Genomic DNA, 23,872 nt, shown 5'->3' with positions numbered 1-23,872 from the left:
CATTATTTTGGAAGAAGCATTTGTACAAGATTCATAAGTACAAAAAACACCTTTACAGTATTTAAACAAAGAAAAAGAACAAGAAATAAAAGTTTCATTTCACTTAAAAAATACAAATGACTACTTACATCAATAAAGTGTGCAAAAATAAGAAAAAAAAAGAAAAAATTTGTACAAGATTCTGAGGTGGACTGATTTCAAAATATCCACATTCAAATACAACCCATTGTTTAAGTGTGAATCTGATTCTGTATTTCAACTATTTTGCTCTTGCTACAGTCATCATTTCGTTTTTTGGATGACACACAGATCCGGACACATTTCAGAATGTTTTCAACATATCATGTCGCATATTTTTTAAGTTCTAATCTGAATCTGAATCTTAGCCAAAAGTTGACAAAAGTCGCATTCTGTATGTACAATCCTCAGTCTGGAACACAATAAATCAATTGTAGTTCATACGCATCTTAACGTCTTTATGTTTTCTATTAATACAAATTCTTGTTAAGCACAAATACTAGTTGCAGTCAGAATCTGAGTCTGATTCCCTTTTGTTTGTGTTTTAGACTGCAGCAGGCAAAGAAGACCACTTCCAGTTGTTTGCTTGTTTCTATGAAGCAAGCATGATTGAGAGGAAAGTTGGAGACAAGATGATTCAGTTTGAAATGAGTATTGGTATGTTTTAACAAGCTTTTTGTGGACCCTTTCACTCTGGAAAGATTTCAAATTTCATTGCAGTTTACAATACTGAAAAGCAAATGGTACCATAAGAAAGTACTGTTTGCGTTTGGAATGGTCTAACTTTGGAATTTCATCCACTGACTCAAAAGTTAGAATCACCTTGTACAGCATAATAAATAGCAGCACAGGAAGGTACTGCTCGGTAGCTTTCATTTGAATGGTCACACTTTAGGATTTCTTCCACTGACACAAAAGGTCATAGCCAATAAAATTACTACCCAGTAGCTTCTGTTTGGTTGCATGAACGGAAAAGATAACATTGAACAAAATTAAATATACACAGTTGGGAAAATTGCTGCAATGTGTAAACATGCTTGACACGTTCATAACCTGACGTACAATGTTATGTTAAGTACTGATAATTTCAAATAGAAATTTTATGAGTCTACCATTGCTTTCAGGTAACCATGGTAACACAATTGATGGACAAGCTCTGCCAGCTGCAGGTGAGGGAGTGGAAGAGGTGCGCAGGAATGGTGAAAACCCAAACATCCACCCACTGACGCCACCTGTCAGACCAGTGACTAATGACAGACAGTACTACCATATCCCATGGGAGGATTCCAAGCCATGCACACACATCAAGTTTACTTGGCAAGATCATCGCAGACGACTCTACAACTCTAATGTGTTGCTTAAAATCTGCGAGAGACTGGTGGGTGCCTTGTTTCTTAATGTAAAGAGTCGTAGACATGAAACAGGAATCTCTTAAATCAGTCTTTTCGTTCTTGTGTCCTTCAAAATTGTGTGGTCTATGCTGCTGTGCTCACAGCTCCAGTCAGAATACCATTCCCACTCTGCATGGTGGGTGCGGAATTGCAATTATCTTGCTACGTTTATCATGCCAATGTTTGTAATGTCACATCTACAGGACAGGAGACAGCATTATCAAATTCTCAAACTATTAAATTTTCACAACATGATCAAACAAAAATAGCAAATTGCCCTCCACTTGTTTGCATTTCATGCTTGTTGTACCTCAGACCACAATGCTTTGGTTCACCTTAATCATTAAACCATACAGATAACATCATCTTAATATTATTGTTTCCTTGTTGTATGCCAGGATTACAGTCAAAAGTACTTGATTGTGTAAATTCACTTACTCTTGTACACCGTAAGTTTTCTTTTCCTATAGTATAATACCTCTCACCCACAAGAAATGCACCAGTTTGTGCAAAATGGTGTGCTGACGTCAGGACAATCTTTTTGTATCTACAGGAGGATGGCTTGACTGATTGTCTGGAGAGAGTGAAGATGGACCTGCCCAATACGTACAGATGGTTGAGTCGAGTCCTTGCAGAGCTCATCAATGGCTGCAAGTAAGGGATCTTGTTCTTTACGGTTCGCATCTAATTTTTCCTTGCGTTATTGGGACATCATCTCACAGACAAGGACGTGTCCAGCCTGATGTCTGCTATCACTTTGTTTTCCAAGATGACAAGAAACTTTGATGTTGACGTTGTTTTACAGTAGTAAAATTTTTACAATAACTGTCAAAATTTCCAGCCGCTGTTTGGCTCGTAGCTATTGTCTATAAGAGTACAGACAATAAAAATGACCTCAGATGTAACGCACGCGCGCTTTCTCAACGGAAAATAAAGCCAATTCCGCTCGTACTTTTTCCATGTTATTGTAAAAAAACAAATTGACGGCAGTTTTCTATGGTCTGAACTCTTATGTACCATAAAATGACTCCACAAAATGTTCAAAACTTGGCAGTGAAACTACTCGCCTGCGGCTCGTGGTTCCAGTTAGTCTGTAAGAGTATAGACCGTAGAAAACTGCCTTCGATTTGTTAAATAACATCAAGATATAGTGATTCCATGACAATTTTTTTTTTACGTTGTGATACTAAGGTTTGATTCTTGCTTTAAAAAAGGTTAATGACATGCAAATGTATCCAAGCAGGATTGTATTAACAAACTGCTTTGACTTTGTTATCTGCAGCCAATACCTTAACTTGGTGAAGTCCATGCCAGCAGCATCTCATGTAGGCCGCACCAAACTGGACAAGGAGCGACTCAAACTGTGTCAGTACGAGGTTGAATCTGTGTGTCAGTCAGCCCAGGAACTGAAGGGAAGCACCAAGGATGATGGACATATTAAGGATAATCTCAAGGCGGCTAATGCACTGCTCCAGAGACTGCTCAACATTGCTATTGAGGTGAGTACTGTCTATCTTATGTATTGTATAAGCGTAAAGTAAATTGGGCAACTGCAACATTATTGCTACTGCGCATATGTTCTGCGCATGTTGGAGTGGTCCGAGAAACTCTAATTTCTTTAGGACGATGCCTACTCATTCAAAGTAACTAATGCAGCTACTGACGCAATTATTCACCAATATGGTCTCACCAGTACGGCCTGCATGCATGGGTGTGTCTCGGGACATTATGTGTAGTCTTACACCAAGTACTGACCGCCTTCTCTATGCCATTCTTCTTTACACATTCCCAAAGACGTCTTCTGTTCTCGTTATTTTTCATGACACATTATTCTCTGATAACTTAACGTCTTATGAAATGCATTTCCCAGCCACAAGAGACAACCCCTGACGTGTTCATCTGGATGCTGTGCGGTGGCAAAAGAGTGGCGTACACTCGCATTCCAAGTCAGCAGATTGTGTATTCATTGGTGGAAGAGGAGAGAGGCAAGGATGCAGGCAGAATGCAGACTGTGTTCCTCAGGGTAAGCTTACTTTGTTGTACGGTAGGTTATTATATGCATTTGCTTGTCACAACCCAAAATGTTTATGTAATGTTTAAAAAACGAACAGGAGTGTTTTATCGGGTTTAAAACACCGCATACTAATAAGGAGGAGGTTTGTCGATATAAAGTCACTGCACGTGATGTATTATCGACCATTTGATAGGTCAATGGGCTTATGAATTATTAATGAGTTTTTGAAGGACAGTTAAGAGTTAAAATATGCAAGTTATATTTAAATCTTACAGACTCTTTTAAAACTATAGACAATTAAGGCATGCATGCACTTATTTACGGTGGTGGCGTCCGTGCCATGTTTGAGTAACGCAATTTTTTGGAACTTAAACGGTATTTGAATCATGGTTCTTTGGAAATATTAATGCTTGGCCCGCGTGTTTCAGCTTCCAGGGAAACGTGGCGATGGTCCTAAAGGATGGGCAATTCAGGCCAAGTTGAATGTCATGATTTGGCTCGGCCTTCACAAACACAAGAAGGACTATCTCAAGGATGCGCCTAAAGGATACCAGCCGGTATTATATTATGTTTTGCTTTCTGTTTACAGTAAGATCTTGTAAAACTAAAGACAGTTTTTTTCCTTCAACTAAACCAACACAATGGCGTCCAAGTACAGCTTATTTTTGGCATGAGGCACAACCTCAGAGAAGAGCATGGGATGACGTTTTTGTTAGTTTAAGTTGGAAATGTAATTTAAGTTCCGTCAGGGTGATTGCAGTTCCAATTAGAGTGTGGACGTGGTGATGTGCTGCAGTAATGAAGACCTTCTTGAGGCTTGTGAGACTTCAGATTGATTAAGAATAACCAGACTTGTATGTGTACTTCAACAAGCATGTACACCCAACTGCAAAGATAATGTGAGATTGGTTTCAATTGAGTGTCGAAACAAATCGCGTTTATTTTTGGATTTGCTTACTGCGCTCTGTGATTGGTTAGCAAAACTCGCGCCTCTTTCTCAACCAATAAGAAGCAAAGTCAAAAGCAATCGTGACTTGGTCGCACGCATTTTCCCGCGCTTTGCACCGGTTAGATGTATTTGCCTTGAGTTCTGAATGTCTCATAGCTGTGTACGTGTGTTGTGATTGGCCAGAAAAATTACTTTGGGTTTTGCGACACAATAGCCCTTTTCACGGTTAACTATGCTCATTTGAATCACAATGAAATCTAGCATGTATGTGAGGCAATTTCGGGCTATTTTGTTGTTTTAGCCCGAAATTGCCTCGCATCCACGTTGGATAACATTGTAATGCAAATGAGAAAATTAACCGCAAAAAGGGCTATTGAAAAACCCTCTACCTAGAGGCATGGCAAACGTATGTGAACGTGTGTGATGAGATATCCATTTCTCCTCAGCCAAAGAATGCTCACAAGTTGATGGCTCCGCCACCAAACCATCTTATCTACACAGGTGAGATTTAAAAGCACAACGTTTTGAAAACTGCTTTCCTCGTCTTTGTTTTACAGTCTTAAACTACACTACAGTTTTCCTCCCTAGGCATTCGGCATTCAGAATTCAACATTTCATCGGGGAGTATCCCACCATTGTGGCCCGGGTTCGATTCCCAGACTCGGCGTCATATGTGGGTTGAGTTTGTTGGTTTTCGCCGTTGCTCCGAGAGGTTTTTCTCTGGGTACTCCGGCTTTCCTCTCTCCTTAAAAACCAACATAACTAAATTCCAATTCGATCCTAAATCTGAGGCCCACAGCCAGTCGTAACAGACTGGTAAACAAAGTTGATTGATGAATTGATTGACTGAACTGTATCCTCTCAATTTCAGAGAAGCAAAAGTTCCTTTTGCGAGCACACATCTACCAGGCAAGAAGTTTGATTGGCAGCGATGCTTCAGGGCTTTCAGGTGAGATATATTTCGCATGCCACTGACTTTAATTTTTTGCGCGGACTAAGGACATGACTTTGAGGTCGGGTTGGGAATCTTGAAGCATCGTCTTCGCAATTGCTGGCAATTTTATTCTTGGCTAGCAAGGGGCGTGGTGTCATACATAATTGACCTCTAGATATCACAGTTTTTGAACGGTTTTCGTCTTGTTAGAGGGCATTTGACACTCTTCTGCGCATGTGCGGCGATTTGATTTCTGATCCGACGGAACAGTTTTCAAAGTAGGCATCTGCGAGGAAAATCTTTTTCCATCCACCTTGTGAGGCTTGTAGAAGTGAAAATAACGATATCGAGGAACTGTTTGGTCATTTGTGAGGGATTGAAATCGCATATTTTGTATTTCTATTTGAATATCGTCGAGAAAATCGATGTCCTCGAGGGGAGGTATTCGAACCGGCTCTGGAGAAGAAAGAAAGAAGAAAAAAACGAAGAAAAGATGGGAGGACGAACATCGGAAACTTTATGTTGCTGCCGATATACACGCCAGTTGGAAGAAATTAAAGTGTTTGTGCTTGTATTCCACGGACAGGGCCTTTGCATAAATATCTTACAAATACAAAAGGTTAAAGGCCAAACAAAGAGGTTTTAAAACGCACGTGAAAACTTCAGACTGCCTGCGGTTAGCGCTGCCGCGCAGTGTTGATTATTACGATTTCCTATTGGTAAAAAAAATGTTGTGAATCGAGATCGCACATGCGCGCTATCGTGACAAAGGCCTTTTAAACCCATTTTTTTGTGAACTCAAAACTCATCTGCAACGTTGTACATGTTTTCTTGGCAGATGCCTTTGGTCGTGTGATCTTCACTCACCTGGTGGCTGATACACGTGTCATATGGGAGACGAGAAGTCCCACCTGGGATCAGATGCTGGTGTTCAAAGACTTGATTCTGTGGGGTGATGTCAACGAAATTGCTGTGAACCCTCCCACTATTGTCATTGAAGTGTTTGATAAAGATATTGGGGTAAGTCCAGGTTTATGTGTCGAGATAAGCAATTTACCAATCTTCTATATGGACATTTTATCGTCGCTAATCATTGCCAGTGTCATCCACGTCTTCGCAATTGCCTGTTCCGAAGTTCAAATGGAGACTAGGGACGCGTTTTTACATTTACGTTTAATCAGAAATTGGAGTCTATCACAAGAAAGATCACATTAAAATTATTCAGTTTACCAGGTTTGTGGTTCTGTCGTTAGATTGCAGCCAAGTAGAAGGCTTTCAAAAATAGGAAAAATTGGAGACTTTGTATGGCTTTGGGGGACGCCCTCTCAGAAATAGAGACACTTGTATGGAATTTGGGCGACCTTTGACAGGTCACAGCCTGGTTCCTACGCAGTGAAACATAACCAGACTTGGTCAACTTACTAATTTTTATATGACCTCTCCGGTGATGGGGTTCATTTCTTCATATGACGCAATTTGAACACGGGCAATTCCTTACAGAGACAGCATTCTTGTTTCTACCAATACATAGATTTAATGCTAGACCTTTGTTTCTCATCAGGGTGATTCGGAGTTCATTGGTCGTGCCTTGGCAAGGCCCATTGTGAAGATGGCTTGTGAACCCTACGAGAAGCCATTCTTCCCTCCTGCGTTGGAATGGTTCCAGATCTTCAGAGGAGAGGAGAAAGCAGGAGAATTGCTCGCAGCATTTGAGCTTCTTCAGGTTGGGAAGATTCGTCTCTTTTACTGTGCAATGTTCATATTTAGTTTATATTCAGTTTATTAACTCTGTTATTTCTGTTTCGTATCTTCAGCTGTCGGAAGGTACATGCTTCCTTCCCACAGAAAATGAGCCAGTCAACACTCCTGATGGACCCATCACACCTGTGCCAATTGGAATTAGGCCTGTGATGAGGAAACACAGGATTGAGGTACAGAACGTTTTCTACGTAATATATCAAACACGAGACACAGTGTTTCATCACAAATCAAAGACCGAGAAGAGAGTTGAAAATACGACGCGTAGCGGAGTATTTTTGACGAACTTCGAGGTTTTTGATATTGTGATGAAACACTGTGACGAGTGTTTGATATAACGTCTCAAACCAACTGATTTTGAAGGGGGAATTAAGGATGCAAAAACGAGGAGTTTTTCATCAGATATCCAAACACGTCACGGTGCATGATTTCCTTTGTCTTTTGTTGAATTATTAATGCATTCGAGAAAGTAATATATATCAAACGTGGAAGAGTGTTTCATTCGATTTCCAAACACCAACAAATGGTTTGAAAAAACTTCGGGATGTTTGGAAATTGGATGAAACATTCTTTTGAGCGTTTTATAGCTTTTCAAACCATAAATGACTCTGGGAAAAATTCAAAGCAAAAGTTCACCAAATTTTATGACAATTGAGATCACATTTCCAAACCTCCTTCACGGTGGTGATTTCCTCTGTTTTTGCTTTATGAATCATTAATGGGTTTGAGAATATTGGTTTACATTTCACCTGTTGAACTCTCAACTCAAAATAAATTCTTCAACCGTTTTTCCCCCAAAATGGATTGGGTATGGTTCATCAAAGTAAAACTTATAAAAAGTAAAAGTCTGGGGATAACTTGATTGCAGAAGTTAAGATATTCCACACAGGTAGAATTTGATTAATGAACAGAGTTTCAATGACATTGAACTTCTTGTAAGTGAACGTTAACTGGAAAATTCAGGGAGGCGTTTCACATCTACATAAATGAAACAGGGTATGAATCTCAGGATCTTCTTTTCAATTGATAGTTTGCATTTGACGTCATGGCGGCCATGTTGGTGTACAGGAACATGGAGATTTTTCATCTCTGGGAGTTTACCTCTATTTTTATGCAAACTACGTGGACAAATTTTCTTTTGTTTTGTACACCAACAAGGCGGCAATGCAATAGTCTAATTTGTCTGACTGTTGTTATTTCAAGACGAATCTTAAATATATATATATTTTTTTTTTCAGGTGTTATTCTGGGGTGTACGTGAGATGAAGAGAATCAATCTCACCACAGTTGACCGTCCTCAGGTGGATATCGATCTTGCTGGTCACGTGATACAGTCGACTGTAATTGCAAATGCAAAGAAGAACCCAAATTTCCAGAATCCGGTCATCTTCTTTGATGTGGTAAGAAAATGGATTTTGATTAATGTAACACGAATGAGTAAAGGATGTAGCGACCCAAACGCAATTGTTGCATTTACTCCTGGGTGCAAAATTTTGTTACTAGCTTTTTTAAAGGCAAATTCATCATTTACTTATATTGAGTATTAGTTCCAAAAACAAGTATTGCGAGAAACGCTTTCAGTTATTTGCAACGTGAAATTGACCGGTCACGTGTTCAAACTGCAGGAACTTCCCGAGAATGAGCGTTACTGTCCACCGCTGACCATCCGTGTCAGGGACTGTCGTACATTTGGTCGGTTCACACTGGTTGGTACGCATGTGTTGAACTCGCTTCATCGCTACCTACAGACAGGAGAGAAAGAGAAGGAAAAACTGGAGAAAGCAGGTTAGACAAACGGGTCATTTCAAGACAAACTGGTCATTCGTGTTGTAAAGTCATTTTAATTACCGCTTCAAAGATTCACTCCGTGATTTATCGCGTACCACAAATGCTGAAATAGTCGTTTTCATGTGACGTTAGAAGCGGAAATATTTTGAAAAAAATGCTGGAACTGTTACTCCTCACCCAACCAGTTTTGTATTTTACGTGCCCAGCAACTTACAAATGCGACAAAAATATCATATCGTACGTGGGTACTTTTACAGTCAAAATTCGTTGGTCCCCGTCGGAAGTGCTTAAGGTGTGTGTGTGTGGGGGGGGGGGGGGGGGGGTAGGGTAGGTGCATCAGGGTTTGATTAGGAGGGACCAAATTTAACTTAGCAGGGGCCACATGGTAGATTTGCTCTCACCCTTTTGTATACAGTGTAGAAGTAGCCATGGCGAAGCATAAAATAGGCAAGTAATGGCCCCTGTATCTTCTCTAACAAAAACTCGGGGCCGCGTATTAAATTACGGTTGATAGTGTCCAGTGAGTTTTGCTTACTGGTGTAACTGGGGGTGGGGGGTGCAAAGCGTAGAATACACACCTTGTCGTTGAGAAACGTTTGGCTCGAAACTTCGCATTTATTGTATCTTTACAACAGAAGCTGTAACGGGTGGAGCAGGTAATGGTGCTTCCCGTCCAACGTCGCCTGTTCCCGGCGCTGATATCGCCATTGAGATTGATGAAGATCCTCCTGATGCCGCAGACTCCGAACCTCTGGTATGCTACAACGTCTTAAGTGCGAAATACTTACTCGACTTGTTAAGAGACCATTTCCAAATATTGAGTTGTTTTGAACCTCATTATGAAAGCGAGGCTACGTGCAAAGCGTTTCATAAACTGTGCACTAAGTCTCGGTTTCAGAATGAGGTTCAAAGCAATACGGAAATGGCCTCTGATTGCCTTATTGCCTTTCTTGTTGTAAATGGTTTTCAACTCTGTATTGTGCAAACAAAAGCACTGTTCTAACCAATCACAAAGTCCGGGAAAACGCGTTTTACTTTGTATTGGTTGAGATGGAGTCACAAAGCATAGCAAGCAAAAAATTACTTTCGGCACTCGATAGCTACCTCTTCATACACTGACAATTCAGGCTGCTTTTGTGGTCGTCTTCTTTCATTTCAAACATATTTTGTCTTCTATTCTTCTTTGACATTTTAATATCACTTGTTATCCATTCCTTACAATCTCTCACTGATGCACACCACTATTTCTACACACCACAATTACTTGAATCTTTGAATGGTTGTCTTTTCTCTATGTGGGTACACAGCTGTCTGAATTTTTCTGAGATGGACCAGACGATTAACTCTGCAGTGTACGTTAAAGTGCTTAAAAGTGAACCCATGAATTTCCTACTGAGCGTTAGCCCTAGCTCATTCATTTGGATTTGTCTTTGTCTGGTAATTTGGAGGGCTGCATGCAATTTTCGACTCTTAGAAGTATCTTTCGTATCTTCCTTACCCATCTTACTATAACCACTGAACTAAATAACTTTACTCTTTATTCATACTTTATCTGACTGGGCAGTCTTGATGTATGTGTTTATGCCCACTTAAACCTACACCGTCTTGTTGTTCGGACAACAATCATATTTCATCACCACTTTCTTTCTTGGCTTATAGGTTAAGCTAATAAAATCCTACTACTGCATCAAAAGTGCTCTTTGTAATCCTAAACATTCAATTGAGTGAAGTGTATGCTCTTGTGCACACTTGCTAATCGTCTTTTCTCACCATTCACTTTCATCTTGCCTCTCTCTTACATTGCTCTCGTCGCCTTCGCCACAGCTTTTAGCCTACCAACTCAAGGTGAGCCCATTGTATCCTTCACTGGTTATGTACATCTTCCGTTAATCACTGTTTTTTTTTTTATTTTATTTCAAGGAGCAAATATTTGGTTTTCATTTTTCTCCCTTCCACAAATCATCATGTCGAAATGTCATCAATCTTATCCCTTACGGACAGTTGCATTCCTGATTGAAAGAGCTTGCATTCCCACCGTAAAGTTGTATGTTAAATCTCCATGCACATCATTCAAAACTTATGCCGTCTTGGTATAAAAGCAACTTGTCTCAGTTATCACTCTATGTGTTAATGTCTGGGACGCTGTTATTTCTGCATATCAGACTGTTCACTTTCTTGTTTTCCCGCTTTTTGACGAAACATCCTTTCCTTCTTGAAGTACCTATGTCGTATTTTGGCTGCTTTTTACTTAGCTAATGCCCGACTTTATCTTTGAGTCGTGTTGGCAGTTTTAACATTTGCGTCTGTCATTGAAACTCTTAAATGCCACCAAAAGCTGCTGTGTGATCAGTACTTGTCTGTTGGACTGTTTTTGTGTGTGTTGCTCCCAGCCGTGTGCAAGCGCAAAACACACAAAACAAGGCTAACCTCTAAGGTGCTGTTACACTGGGCAATTTTTATTAAGACTTGTCGCACAATTTTGTTTCACTGTTGCTGCAAAAGTTATGCGAAACGTTGGGCACTGTAACATACCCTGAAATGAAAATGTATTGCAACTTTTTTATTGCAGTCACCGTTGCACGAAGTAGAACCGACTTCTACTTTTCGCAATGGTTGCGGCAACAAAAACTGAAATTGCGAGACATGTTCATTTCAGGGCACGTTATACTAGGCAACGATTCGTGCAACTTGTGTAGCAACAAAATTGCGAGACAAGTTGAAAATTGCCTGATGTAGCAGCGCACTTTTGTCAGGCCTTCCTTTTGCTATAAATTTAGAAATTTTTGCTTTGTTAACCGAGTTGCAGGAGAAGAAGAAGAGATCTGGAGAAGGCGGAGGAGAAGAAGGTGGAAAGGGAGGGAAAGGAAAAGGAAAAGAAGACGAAGATGCCGAAGATGCGCTGGATTGGTGGTCACGGTATTACGAGACACTGAAGGACAGGGAACGAAATGATAAGAAGGGAGAACAGATGGGGCGGCAATCAAAGAAGAAGGAGAAGACACCAGAAGAGACTGAGGAGGAAAAACTGAAAAAGAAAATCCCCAGGCTGACGGTAAGGAAGGAAAATGGTTCATTTTAGTTTTGAACTACTGTAAAACGTGGTTTAGCTGTCGTTTCCAAGAGCACTTTGTCGTTTATATTAGCGGCACGTAATTTGTGTGGAAGTGATTCTGACAAGTGTCGGCCACCTTTTGTAGGTTTTGAGTGTTTTACACTTATTAGAGGCTTATTAGAGTAGTAATGCTTGTCGTGAGTAGTAAAGGGAGGGGGGGGGGGAATGGGTTATGGCGGACTCCTACCGATCAGATTGATTGGTCTATTTGGTCACGTGGTACGATCCCTGTAATCGGATTGGCTGGAGTCCGCCATAACCCAAACCACCCTCCTTTACTACTGTCGTGATTTATTTCTTTATTTTATTTATTATTTTTTTATACAGATTTTTGACTGCGAATTAGAGTTCTTGCCAGATTACAACGGATTCAACGACTGGCTTAACGCTTTTGCGCTTTACCGCGGCAAGAAAACCAGCGAAGATGATGACGATGATCACAGAATTGTGGGAAAATTTAAGGTATTGTTGGAATTCTTTTCTTGAAAGTCTTAATTAGGGGCAATAGAGGAGAGTTTCATAGAGGATGACTTTGTGAATTTTCCCTTCCGGCTTTTGGACCCAATTTAGCCGGACGAAACCGTTGCGAAGACATTTTAGTTAAAGAAATAAAAACTTATTTTGGATATTACAAGAAAAGTCGTCCACTTTTCAAGCAACTTGCACCATTTTTTAGTTATGAAAAATTTCACTTCAGGACACTCGGCAGCACGGAGCGTGTATCTTTCAACTTGTCTCGTAATGGTCGTGACAGTATGCACGAGCATAGAAAAAATAAATCGTGCAACGGTATATTAAACTTTGCTGCTCCATCTTAGGGGTCTTTGAAAGTATGGAAGTACCCCTTACCTGAGCACGTGGAAATGGACCCTATAGTTGGTACATTCCTCAAGTTACCCAGCAACGAACCGGTCAATGTACTGGCGCGAGTTTACGTCATCAAGGTACGTCACGTGATGGGAACAGTAGCGCACATGCGCCGTGGGTTTGTATCGTGTATTGTTAGTTCGTAGCTTGTTCAATGTTGTTTGATTTATTACGTTTATTACGCATTTTTTCAATCATTCACTGGCTGTGGATTAGGCCATTTCCGAGTTGCTGTGAACCTCATTATAAAACCGAGGCTACGTGCAAAGTTTTTGTTATGAAAATTAGTTTTCATGCATATGCACTTAGCATATGCACTTTTGCACTTAGCCTCGCTTTCATAATGAAAGCGATATGATAGCTTTATAAGACGAAGTTTGTATTTTCATATTATGGTTTTAGCTTAAGTATTTGAAACTTTTGAGATTAGCAAAACCACTTTGACAAACCATTGAGGAGTGCCGCATCTTTTGCGGACTTGAATAAAATATTTGAATACATATGAATCAGCCATTTATTTTCTTTAAACTGTGATCGTCTGTTTATTTTAGGCTATCAACCTGCACCCCTCTGATGTTAATGGAAAGGTGAGTGGTGACGTGCTGAAGTGAAACTTACCTTTGCCTAATAGTAATGATGATGATGATAAACATTTATACAGCGCCAAAATCCTGAAAGTCCAATGGCCGCCCTCAACATGATTTAAAACATAAAAGCGACACAAAATTAGCACTGGAAGTTTAGAAGCAATAGAAGATAACAATAAAAGTATAAATTATATTAACAAAAACCTAGCAATACGCCAGCTGTCTAAATTCCATTTTGCCTTATCCTTGTGAGTGCAACAGTAGACCTGCACGTTTCAAAAACTCTATTTTCACTGGATCCTTATAACCTGCAGCTGCATTGTTTTTTAGGGCTGGGCGCATTGTTCTGTTGTTCGTTCTTTTGTCCTCCGACCAACCATGTAACACGTTGCAAACGGTGCTGGTCGCCTCGACTGAAATTCTTTCCTTCGTAGGTTGCAGCATACTTTGTGTTTCATTCGTCTTTGTTTTCCTTCTTCAGGCTGATCCATACCTGGTGGTAACACTTGGAAAGCACAAAGTGAGGGACAGGGACAACTACGTGTCAAAACAGCTCAACCCAGTCTTCGGAAGGTACAAAATTATGAAGTGTTGCCATGTGACTGAAAATTTACCGCATTTTGATTGGCTGAGATCCGTTAAATTACTTTCAAGTAATTGAGATTCGTTAAATTACTGATCTCGGCCAATCGATTTGCCCTCGCGTGCAATTATTCGAGTACAAATCACCCGAAGATTACCAAAGATCAATGCAGACTGTCGAAGGTCACTCGAGGTTGATCAAAACATTACGAACAGTACAGAGTTTAATAGGCCATTTCCGAGTTGCTGTTAACCTCATTATGAAAGCGAGGCTAAGTGCAAAGCTTTTCACATGAAAATTAGTTTTGTTTGCATATAAATAAAATAAAGACTTTGAACTTAGCCTCGCCTTCATAATGAGGTTCAAACCAACTCGGAAATAGTCTATTAAAGGAGTTGTTTTAACCTGTCGTCCATTAGTAAGACTTAACCTTCCTGTCAATCCTCAACTGATCTGATTTGCTGTGTTGGTGCTTTTAGGTGCTTTGAATTCGAGGCGATCATTCCAATGGACTCAGTGTTAACAGTCGGTGTGTATGACTGGGATTTGGTTGGCAGTGATGATCTCATTGGTGAAACCAAAGTTGATTTGGAGAACAGGTTCTACAGCAAGCATCGGCCCACGTGTGGCCTCCAGGAGAGCTATGCTACGTAAGTGTTAGATGGAGTTTGTAAGAGATACTGAGTCAGCAGATCGAAGGATCGACGGTTCAGCTTCATACAGACCAGACTACACTTAACGTCTTATAATTATTCCACTCACGCTTGTTGGATAACCGAGTGTCTTTCAAAGGCATTTATGTCTGCTTTCTTCTCTAGATTTGGATTCAACAAATGGCGTGATCCCATGCGCCCGACCCAGATCCTTGCAAAGCTATGCAAGGATGAGGGACTGGATGGACCACACTATTCAACAGGGAGAGTTCGCATTGACAACAAAGTGTTTGGAGCTACATCGCAAGTGTTGGAGGAAAGTGGTATGTTGAACCATTCTGATAACTGTTGTCGGATGTGGTACAGCATTAAGACCTCTCGTAACCACGGCGGCAATGTCAAGGAAAACGTCATTTGATAACGAATTCACGAACACGAAATAACGAATGTTCGCGAACATTTCATGCAACTCGTTCAATTTGTCTAAGGTTGTTGAACTACTCTTTTTGTTGTTCTCATTTGCAGGTCATTTTAAACAGTCAGATGAACCCGTGGCTCTCAAGGCGTTGCGGAATTACGGCACTCTAAAGAGAGGCTTTCCTCTGGTACCAGAACATGTGGAAACGAGGTCACTATTCAACCCGGAAAAACCCGGCGTGGAACAGGTGAGGATAGCTGGAAGTAATGACGGATACAATGTCAAGCATTCCATTTTGTTGTGTTGTTGCTCTGTCCAAATTAATTACTGTGGCCAATCACAGCAGACACAAACAGCGCAATGAACCAATCAAAATTCGGAGGAAATTTACATCACCGGCGCCAAGCGCGGGAAAACTCGTGCGGGCAAGACACGATTGGTTTTGGTTTTGCTTCTCATTGGTTGAGAAAGTGGCGTGAATTTTGCTAACCAATGCAATCACAAAGCGTAGCAGAGCGAAAACAAAACAAACACAGGATTACTTTCGAAAGTTAACAAATATCAGTAAAAGCGAAACCTGTTGGCGAACTCTTTCTACGTTTTTCATTTAACTGATGGCTTTTTGTGTTCGTCTTCAGGGTAAAATTGAGATGTGGATCGACATGTTTCCCATGGACATGCCATCCCCTGGTGCGCCTGTGGACATCACACCGAGAAAGCCTACCACGTAAGAACTCTTCACAGTTAGGGGGCAAATTCCTGGTAGCTGTATGAATCCCTCGGGGCTTGAATCCTTTGGGTGATAGTGGTGAGAAGTACTTAGGGCGTGCTGTGGCTTAACATATTTGAAATGGTGCTTGTTAAATAATGAAAATCAACTAATCATTGGGAGAGTAATGGGCTCCTGTTAGAAGAGGAAGTTGCCTTCTTCCTCGATCTACCTCTTGTGATCAACCAGTCAGCTCCCCATCTTTCGTCTCCTTCATTATAAATTTTCTTGTACACGTGTTCCTCCAAGCGCGATAGCGAGTCTTCGCGATCAGCTCATCGGGTGACGTCACGTTCGCCAAGCGCGAAAGCGAGTCTTCCCGATCAGCTCATCGGCTGACGTCACGTTCGCCAAGCGCGATAGTGAGTCTTCCCGATCAGTTCATCGGGTGACGTCACGTTCGCCAAACGCGATGGCGAGTCTTCCCGATCAGCTCGTCGGGTATCTTCACATTCTATGCGCGCAAAGGACGACACGGGGCGAGGCTGAAATTATTTTCTTTGTTGCCAAATGCTCTTGCTCAATGTAGTTCTGTTAATAAACGTTGTTAACATTCATTTCAGTTATGAGCTGCGAGTCGTCATCTGGAACACTGAAGATGTACCGCTAGAGGAGTCCAATATCCTGACGGGAGAGAAGTGCAGTGACATCTTTGTCAAGGGGTTAGTACTTATGCGGATAATTAAATCACGCCGATCACTCTCGCCGAGTAAGAAAATGGCTTCTGCACTTACCCTCTCCACTATACACTATACTAGTGGAAGGCTAGAGTCATGTGAAACATCCACACTTAACACAGTAGGTAACTGTGTTAGTTAAGTACCTTTCCTGACAGCCCGTTAAATATAAATATTTTTCTCTTTTTGCAGTTGGTTGGAAGGACTGAAAGAGGACCGACAACAGACAGACGTGCACTACAGGTAATTACTTAATAAATTTCATTTCTGTGAGCAGACTTTTGAATATGATCCACACATTCAAAAGTTAGAACCGGCTTGTACAGCATCATAGACATAACTACAGGAGAGTACAGCCCAGTAGCGTTCATTTGAACGGGTGGATTTTATCCACAGACTCAAAAGTTAGAGCTGTGTGGAATAAAAAAAAACAGTATGCATTAGGTTTACTTAAGTTTTGCTTTGTGTTTGAATGTTTTCTTAAACTCCACAGGTCTCTGACTGGAGAAGGGAACTTCAACTGGCGGTTTATCTTCCCATTCCAGTACCAGAAGGCCGAAGAAAGAATTGTGATCACTCGAAAGGTGTGCTTGGTTGCTTCGATGCAGTTAACTTAAGCTACATAAAGGCGCTGTTGTACGGTTCGATTTTTCTTGAGACTTGCAGTGCAACTTCGACGAAAACAATCTGAGACGAGTCAAGTTGCAGAGCATATATGAGCGAACTTTTTCCTGTTGTGCTAGCGTTGTGAGGCGTTGTGAGAACAAATATTGTCAATTGCTGCAAAAGTGGACCGACGATCGATCAATCAATCAGTCAATCGGTTGACTGACTGATTGATTGATTGGTCGATCACTCATAATAAATCGACAACTTTATTAGGGTGTCGGAGCTACTAGTTCAAAGGCCACTTCCACCTTCCACAGCACAGCGATATTAGTTGCACCGTGAAACACTTCGTTAACTTGTCTCGCACTACGCTGTCATCTTCATTTTGCAAGCTGCGAGATAAATTGCCTCGTGTGACAGCCTTTCAAAGACGTTTCATAGGGGTACTGCTTGAACGCCGGGTGCGCAGAATCCCTGAGAAAGAAAACATATCCGCTGATGTTTGTTGAGCCTGTGAACAGGCTCCCAAGACCGCGCTCGGCTCACCCCGCTCCGCTCTCCGTTCTCTTCGCCCACTTTGGGAGCCTACTCACAGGCTAATTTTTGTTTGATCGTCTTTGCAGGCCAGTTTCTTCTCTTGGGATGAGTCAGAGGAGAAAGTTCCCGCCAGACTTCACCTGCAGGTCTGGGATGCAGACGCGTTTTCTGCGGACGACTTTATTGGTGAGAAACAAGCTGGCTGGCTTTTTATGCTTTTAAAGGGAGGACATCATGGGGAAGTTTTAAGTTTTGGTCTCAAAACGGTGTCGAAATTAAAATGAAGCACCTTTTCTTGTATATGAAAAGCTCTAAGAAGATGAAGTTTATATTGTTTTGTTTTTAAGCAATAGTGTTTCTATCGAGAGAATATCGTTTGATAGTTGCTTGTAGTTTTAACAACCTCAAATTTCCAAGGTCAACTATCAGACAGTCCCGAGACAGAAGTACTCTTTTCTTTTTGTTCTTCACTCCTAAAGTTCATCCGAACAAAAACCACCTAAACTTACGGCTTTACCAACAAGACCGTTGAGGGAAAGTTGAATTAAAAAGGAACAAGGACCATACAAGATATAAACACAACGAAAGCAACCTGTTTGTTAATGAGTTAGTAAAATGAATGGAAGGGTTTTTTCCCGCAGACCAATTCGATCAATCCGGGTACTTTTGTAGGCTATCACGTCACGTGATCAATTTCATTCGATCTAACTTCGAGACCACAGGCCATTTCCGAGTTGTTTTGAACCTCATTATGAAAGTGAGGCTAAGTGCAAAGTTTTTATTATGAAAATTAGTTTCCATTCATATGCAAAACTAATTTTTTGCACGTAGCCTCGCTTTCATAATGAGGTTCACAACAACTCGGAAATGTTCAATTCAGTGTGATCTATGATTTTGTTTACCGTGTAGTCCTTCTTTTGTGGTCTCTCTCACCATCTCCCTTGTCTCATCAGGTGATCTAACGCTGGACCTTACGCGCATGCCCCGTGGTGCCAAGAGCGCTAAGACCTGTACTCTGGACATGTTGAAGCAGGATGGTAGTGTGCCCCAGGTCTCTTTCTTCAAGATCAAGCACATGAAGGGCTTCTGGCCATTCTTCGTCAACACTGAGGAGGAAGAAATCGAACTGGCTGTATGTTGGCTTTCTGTTCATAAGTCAATACCCCCCCCCCCCCCTCCTTCACCCAACTGACCTCCCTACCCATTTGTTTTTTTTTTGGGGGGGGGGGGTGGCTGTACGTTGGCGTTTTATTGATCAGCAAATTTCACTCGCTCAAAACATTTTACATTTACCTTTTTTGTAATTGCCACAACAGGGCAAAGTGGAAGCTGAACTTGAATTGCTGACTCAAGAAGAGGCTGAGAAGAAACCCGCTGGACGGGCACGTGAAGATCCGCAGGCTCTTGAGAAACCCAAGTAAGATTTCTTAACAATTCTCTGCAGCATTAGCGTAACTTTTATTTATTTATATTATTTTATATTATGCTATTATTTATTTATTTATTTATTTAATTGCTTTCACGACAGTCTGGAATTGAAATAGCAGGATTACTTTAACCCTTTTACTCCTAATATTAAAGAACAAATTCTCCTGTCTTGTCCCCATACGTTTCTTATAAAAGTACTGGAGAGAAGTTATTAAAATACCAAGAAAATTCACCTTAGGTGATCATATCCTTAATTCTCTTGCTCTCAGGGGTTGAATAGGCATTGGTATGACAAGGAGAAATTTGATGCTGATCACTGTTTGGGCTTAAAGGGTTAATAAGGAGGCTCTCGTGACCTAAATGCAAAGATTGTGCAAGAAAATATTAACGGCTTGCACGTCTCATGCCTGCCAATTTGTCATATTTGCTCAAACAGGAATGACTTGGAGTCATTATCATTGTCTTGTTCGAACCACGTTCTTTGAACACCTTGGTTGAACAAGGTCACCATATAGTTATGGTAAACGAGACAGTCAGCCACAAACATCCCCTTTAAGTCACACAACATAGCGCTCTTTCCAGGCATAGTACTATGCAGGCAGTTGCTGTGCTCTATGTTGCCTTTTTGACTTGATTTATGTTAACAGGAGAGCAGGGATGGCGCAGTGATGAGAACACTTGCCTCCCACCAAATGTGGCTTGATTCCCGGACTCGGCGTCATATGTGGGTTGAGTTTGTTGTTGGTTCTCGTCCTTGCTCCGAGAGGTTTTTCTCTGGGTATTCCGGTTTTTCCCTCTCCTCAAACACCAACATTTCTTAATTCCAATTCGATCTGGATTATTGTCAAGCACTTTATCATGAGCCTCTGGCTCGGGAGATTGCGCAAGCACTTCCCGTGTTATTGGCATTAAATAAATTACTTTTGCTTACTTTAAGCGTGTTGTTATTTCAGCCGGCCTGACTCGACCTTTACTTGGTTCATGAACCCGTTCAAGTCCCTGAAGTACATGTTATGGAATAATTACAAGATGTGCCTGATTAAGTTCCTGGTCATTGGTTTGTTGGTGGCACTCATGGGCCTGTTCTTCTACTCCATGCCTGTAAGAACCCTACTCAAATATGCACCATACCAAATTAGGGCCTTTTCTTGCAGAGTTCATTTCTTGTTTGCCTTCCACTTAACTGATAGAAAGGCGCCAATGTTTGGTCAGAGTGAATATGTGATAGATTGATGCTTTTCATTCACCTTGACTACGTTGCAAGTTGCAAGAAATATTTGTTCGCTTAAAAAACACCTTAATAAAATTAGAAACAACTAAACCGACTAAGCAAGACGAGTGCGGGTGAATATCGCCTTAAACCCCTTCCCCCTCCTGTAGGGGAGCTTTAGAAACCAATTACTCTTAACCTCTCCCCTCACAGTGTTTTGTGTGGCCACCTCAGCGGTGTTTTTGGGTGCACTTGCATGACGTACAAAGTAAGAATCGGAAATTGGGTATTGAGTTTAAACGAGGCTGTTTTTGTCGCTCTTTTAAGAAATGATTATTCCTCGTGTAATCAATTATTTCTTTAAATTAATGCTGTGTCCTCTTATTTTCAGGGATATACGGTCAAGAAGATCTTCGGGGCTTAAACTAGTCACCCGCTAAAGACACGGAAATCAGCGACCTTCGTGGGGCACTGTTCATTAATTTATTCATCGAGGTGTATGAGTTCCTCAAGTTATTTAAAGTTATTTAATATGCTGTAATACTTGCAGTTAAAACACGAGCCGATATCATTGTAGACGCGTTTATTTTATTACAGAGTATGTATATTTCGAATTCAAACATCGCAATTTATTTTTCTTAACGTCATTTTTTAAGTTTGTATTGCATTTATTTATTAGCAGCTTTCAGTTGTATAAACGCGACTGTTATTTGATGTAATTTAACTTTTGTTAAAAACCCTTGATGTGCTGATCACAGTACAGTCCTCTGCTATTTATTTTACTGTTTCAGTAACGGATCGCAGTAATATTTAAATACTCTTCCCCAGGTTCCTCTCTCTCCCTTGATAATGAGGCTGCGTGAGGTTTTTTTTTTCTGTGTTGCATTGTGGGTGCGACATTCAGGTTTATGCATAATTAAAGTAAGATACAAGTATTCATGCTATATCTTATTAGTGTTGATCGTAGGTAACTGGGTTTTAGCCGGTAAGATTAGGCTTAGCACAACGCGAAGAATGTAGCGCGCCGTTCAAGCCCGTCCAAAGTATTGTGTTAAAATAAGCGTTAAAGTTTCTTGTTGTTTTGAAGTGGAAGTTATTTTTTTTAAGCAATACTTAGTGATGAATTTTCACAGGCTTGGGATTATCTTGTCAAAAATAGATGCACACGAAAAGTGGTTCTTGCAGACGGATGACAATACAGTAATGTTTGTGTTATCAAAGGATTGAAATGTTGAGAAATTCTAAAAAGATGGCTTGTTATTTGCTTTCATGTCGGAAAAAATTGCAAACCTTTCAACAGAGGCGAAAGGTTTTTGTTTTATCTTGAGTTTTAGTTGTATTTATTCCATTTTTTTGTATGCCAGTTTTACATAACCGATTGAGTTGGTTTCCAGATATTTACTAGTTGCTTTTTCAACACGAATTATTTGCTTGCCTCGTTTAAAAACTTCTTTTGACTCGTCACGCAGTCGTTTCATCGGTATTGTTGCATCACGCAATCTGCTTGAGATCGAGAGTGAGATTGCGTGACGGGTGTAAAAGAACGCACACTCATAGGAGGCTAAGTTCTCCCCAAGTGGAGAGAATCTTCATTTACCGTGGCTTGAGGTCATGAAATAAGCTGAATTTGTACAGAATGTGTGAGGCGAATCCGCAGAATTGAGTTGTACATATTAAATGACGGAGATCTATCAGTTAACCAGATATGGAACGTAAAATATATTAGCGTAATAATTAACAACTATCCGTATGTCTAGTGCTGGGAAACAGTAGTTACGGGATGTATTTAACGGTAGTCAGTGTGTGTATTTGCCGTACGTGAGGGTATAATATCCAAAAACAATAAAGATGAACAAAATGAGCACTGTTTTGTGTTTTCTCTTATGCTACCCCTCGTTCAACTGAGTCGGCAGACTTCGGGTTTTCTACGCCATTTATCGGGAGGTTTCGGAAAATCTTTGGTTAGACTTGAAGTATCGAGTTGGTCCTAGGGAACTGTGACCCGATAAAAGTCAAACAAAACAACGCAGGCAATCTCAACAAAAGAAGAAATTGTTTTGCATTCTAATTTTTTTTTAAATAACTTATGTATACTAGCAATGATCAAAGATCAGGAGTGCGTACCAAAATCTGCGGGGGATGCCAGATACGCGTACCAAGATCCACTGATTGTACCACACAATCTCCAAACGTAATTAGGAGTGCGTTCATTCTACGTTAAACGCTATAATCAGAGTTGAGAAGTTGTACAAAGCAGCCTGAAGGCGATAAAAGAACCAGGCAGATTTCGCTGAAATCGGCTCTGAAGACAACGTTTCACTTCGCTATTCACCAAAGTAATTATTATTATTATTATTATTATTATTATTATTATTATTATTGTTATTATTATTATCTCAGCTAAAAAGAAAGCGTAATACTCGCGAACTATTTACACAGAACATAACCAGCGCTTTTCTTCCACTCGAAAAGGCCGTAAATAGTAAAAAGGCCGTTCCTCTCCAGGCATTTTTGTCCAACAAAATTACCCTCTTCCGGAAATTTGGAATATTCTCTCAATTTTTCGGTGACATTCACGGAAAAGATCTCAAATTTCCCGAGTTTTAATACCCTGCTGTACCGTAATTATTTCATGTTTCCCTGACATTTTTTCCGGAAATCTCTCCAGATTCGCGGAGGAATTTCCTGTGAAACAGGCCCTTGATCTTGGACACCGAAGGGATGCAATCCCCCATGCGCGTAAATGTATTTATCTATGTTATATTTTCAAGGGAAAGTGTTTAATGTGCAGAATTGGCTTAAAGGCTATGGATCGTACACAATACCCGTCGACAATTTGACTAGGACATGACAAGGGACATGAATGAAACGCTTCTTTCCCTACGATGTCTTCGGGTGACTTGCCAGCTTTAATATCAAAATGGCTGAAAAAGAGAGAAAAATACAGCCGACAGCGGTACCTCTGGACACTATGCCGGAGCGTTGTACCATGACGATGCACCACGAGATTTCGGCCCGCAGTTCGCTTATGCCAGCTGGAGATGGTTCCGCGATGCTTTCCGATACCTTGTGCCCGACAAGACAGTGAGGGAGAGAAAAGTCGGCCCCTAGACCATATGAGACAGATCCCTTTCGTTGGCACCTAAGTTCAGTAGTTAGATATTTGGGTGTATCAGCCCACTTTTCAAAAAATGATAAAAAATCCCATACAAATCCTTATAAACCCCATAAACCACACATTATCTCACCCCAATAACTACATAAAATACTATTTCAACAATGAACTCAAAAAACGTAAATCCTCGGTTTTTCAAAACTCCTGCAACGGAGACGCTAAATTTTTATCCTCGGTTTCTCAAAAACCTAAAAACATAAATCCTCGGTTTTTCAAAACTCCTGCAACGGAGACGCTAAATTTAGGTTTTTCATAAATGACACCAACTCACAAACAATCATCGATTAAATCCAACCAACTCATCAATCGCTGATTTGAATGATGAAGAAAAAAACCGATTATAACCGGTTTCGAAAAATTATGTAATCTAATTTATATGAACAACCAATTTGATC

The 23,872-nt window shown here is 40.7% G+C and overlaps 1 protein-coding gene across 6 annotated transcripts in view; it reads left to right on the top strand.

Annotated features, from left to right (window-relative positions):
- The window catches only part of LOC146452577 (otoferlin-like), a 43,845-nt gene extending 21,682 nt beyond the window's left edge, over nt 1-22,163 (top strand). For 4 of the 6 annotated variants that reach the window (XM_085097715.1, XM_085097712.1, XM_085097717.1 and 1 more), the window contains 32 exons: nt 567-675; nt 1,143-1,396; nt 1,963-2,063; nt 2,692-2,908; nt 3,280-3,432; nt 3,852-3,980; nt 4,819-4,873; nt 5,244-5,321; nt 6,145-6,326; nt 6,868-7,029; nt 7,121-7,237; nt 8,303-8,464; nt 8,690-8,849; nt 9,488-9,606; nt 10,677-10,697; nt 11,659-11,904; nt 12,292-12,426; nt 12,783-12,908; nt 13,383-13,418; nt 13,900-13,991; nt 14,481-14,651; nt 14,820-14,977; nt 15,180-15,319; nt 15,711-15,799; nt 16,405-16,503; nt 16,711-16,761; nt 17,012-17,102; nt 17,751-17,850; nt 18,618-18,796; nt 18,981-19,081; nt 20,046-20,193; nt 20,694-22,163. In XM_085097715.1, the coding sequence (XP_084953841.1) occupies nt 567-675; nt 1,143-1,396; nt 1,963-2,063; nt 2,692-2,908; nt 3,280-3,432; nt 3,852-3,980; nt 4,819-4,873; nt 5,244-5,321; nt 6,145-6,326; nt 6,868-7,029; nt 7,121-7,237; nt 8,303-8,464; nt 8,690-8,849; nt 9,488-9,606; nt 10,677-10,697; nt 11,659-11,904; nt 12,292-12,426; nt 12,783-12,908; nt 13,383-13,418; nt 13,900-13,991; nt 14,481-14,651; nt 14,820-14,977; nt 15,180-15,319; nt 15,711-15,799; nt 16,405-16,503; nt 16,711-16,761; nt 17,012-17,102; nt 17,751-17,850; nt 18,618-18,796; nt 18,981-19,081; nt 20,046-20,193; nt 20,694-20,726 (4,014 nt within the window). In that variant the 3' untranslated portion in view covers nt 20,727-22,163. Of the gene's footprint in view, nt 1-566; nt 676-1,142; nt 1,397-1,962; nt 2,064-2,691; nt 2,909-3,279; nt 3,433-3,851; nt 3,981-4,818; nt 4,874-5,243; nt 5,322-6,144; nt 6,327-6,867; nt 7,030-7,120; nt 7,238-8,302; nt 8,465-8,689; nt 8,850-9,487; nt 9,607-10,676; nt 10,698-11,652; nt 11,905-12,291; nt 12,427-12,782; nt 12,909-13,382; nt 13,419-13,899; nt 13,992-14,480; nt 14,652-14,819; nt 14,978-15,179; nt 15,320-15,710; nt 15,800-16,404; nt 16,504-16,710; nt 16,762-17,011; nt 17,103-17,750; nt 17,851-18,617; nt 18,797-18,980; nt 19,082-20,045; nt 20,194-20,693 lie in introns of all 6 variants that reach the window. The other 2 variants (XM_085097714.1, XM_085097713.1) reach the window with 2 other exon arrangements.
- The last annotated feature ends 1,709 nt before the right edge of the window (nt 22,164-23,872 follow it).

This window comes from Pavona decussata, unplaced genomic scaffold, assembly GCF_977016875.1.
Source record: "Pavona decussata unplaced genomic scaffold, jaPavDecu1.1 SCAFFOLD_366, whole genome shotgun sequence".
NCBI lineage: Eukaryota > Metazoa > Cnidaria > Anthozoa > Scleractinia > Agariciidae > Pavona > Pavona decussata.
Note: the sequence above shows the minus strand (reverse complement) of the source record. Positions and strands in the feature narration are given on the sequence as shown.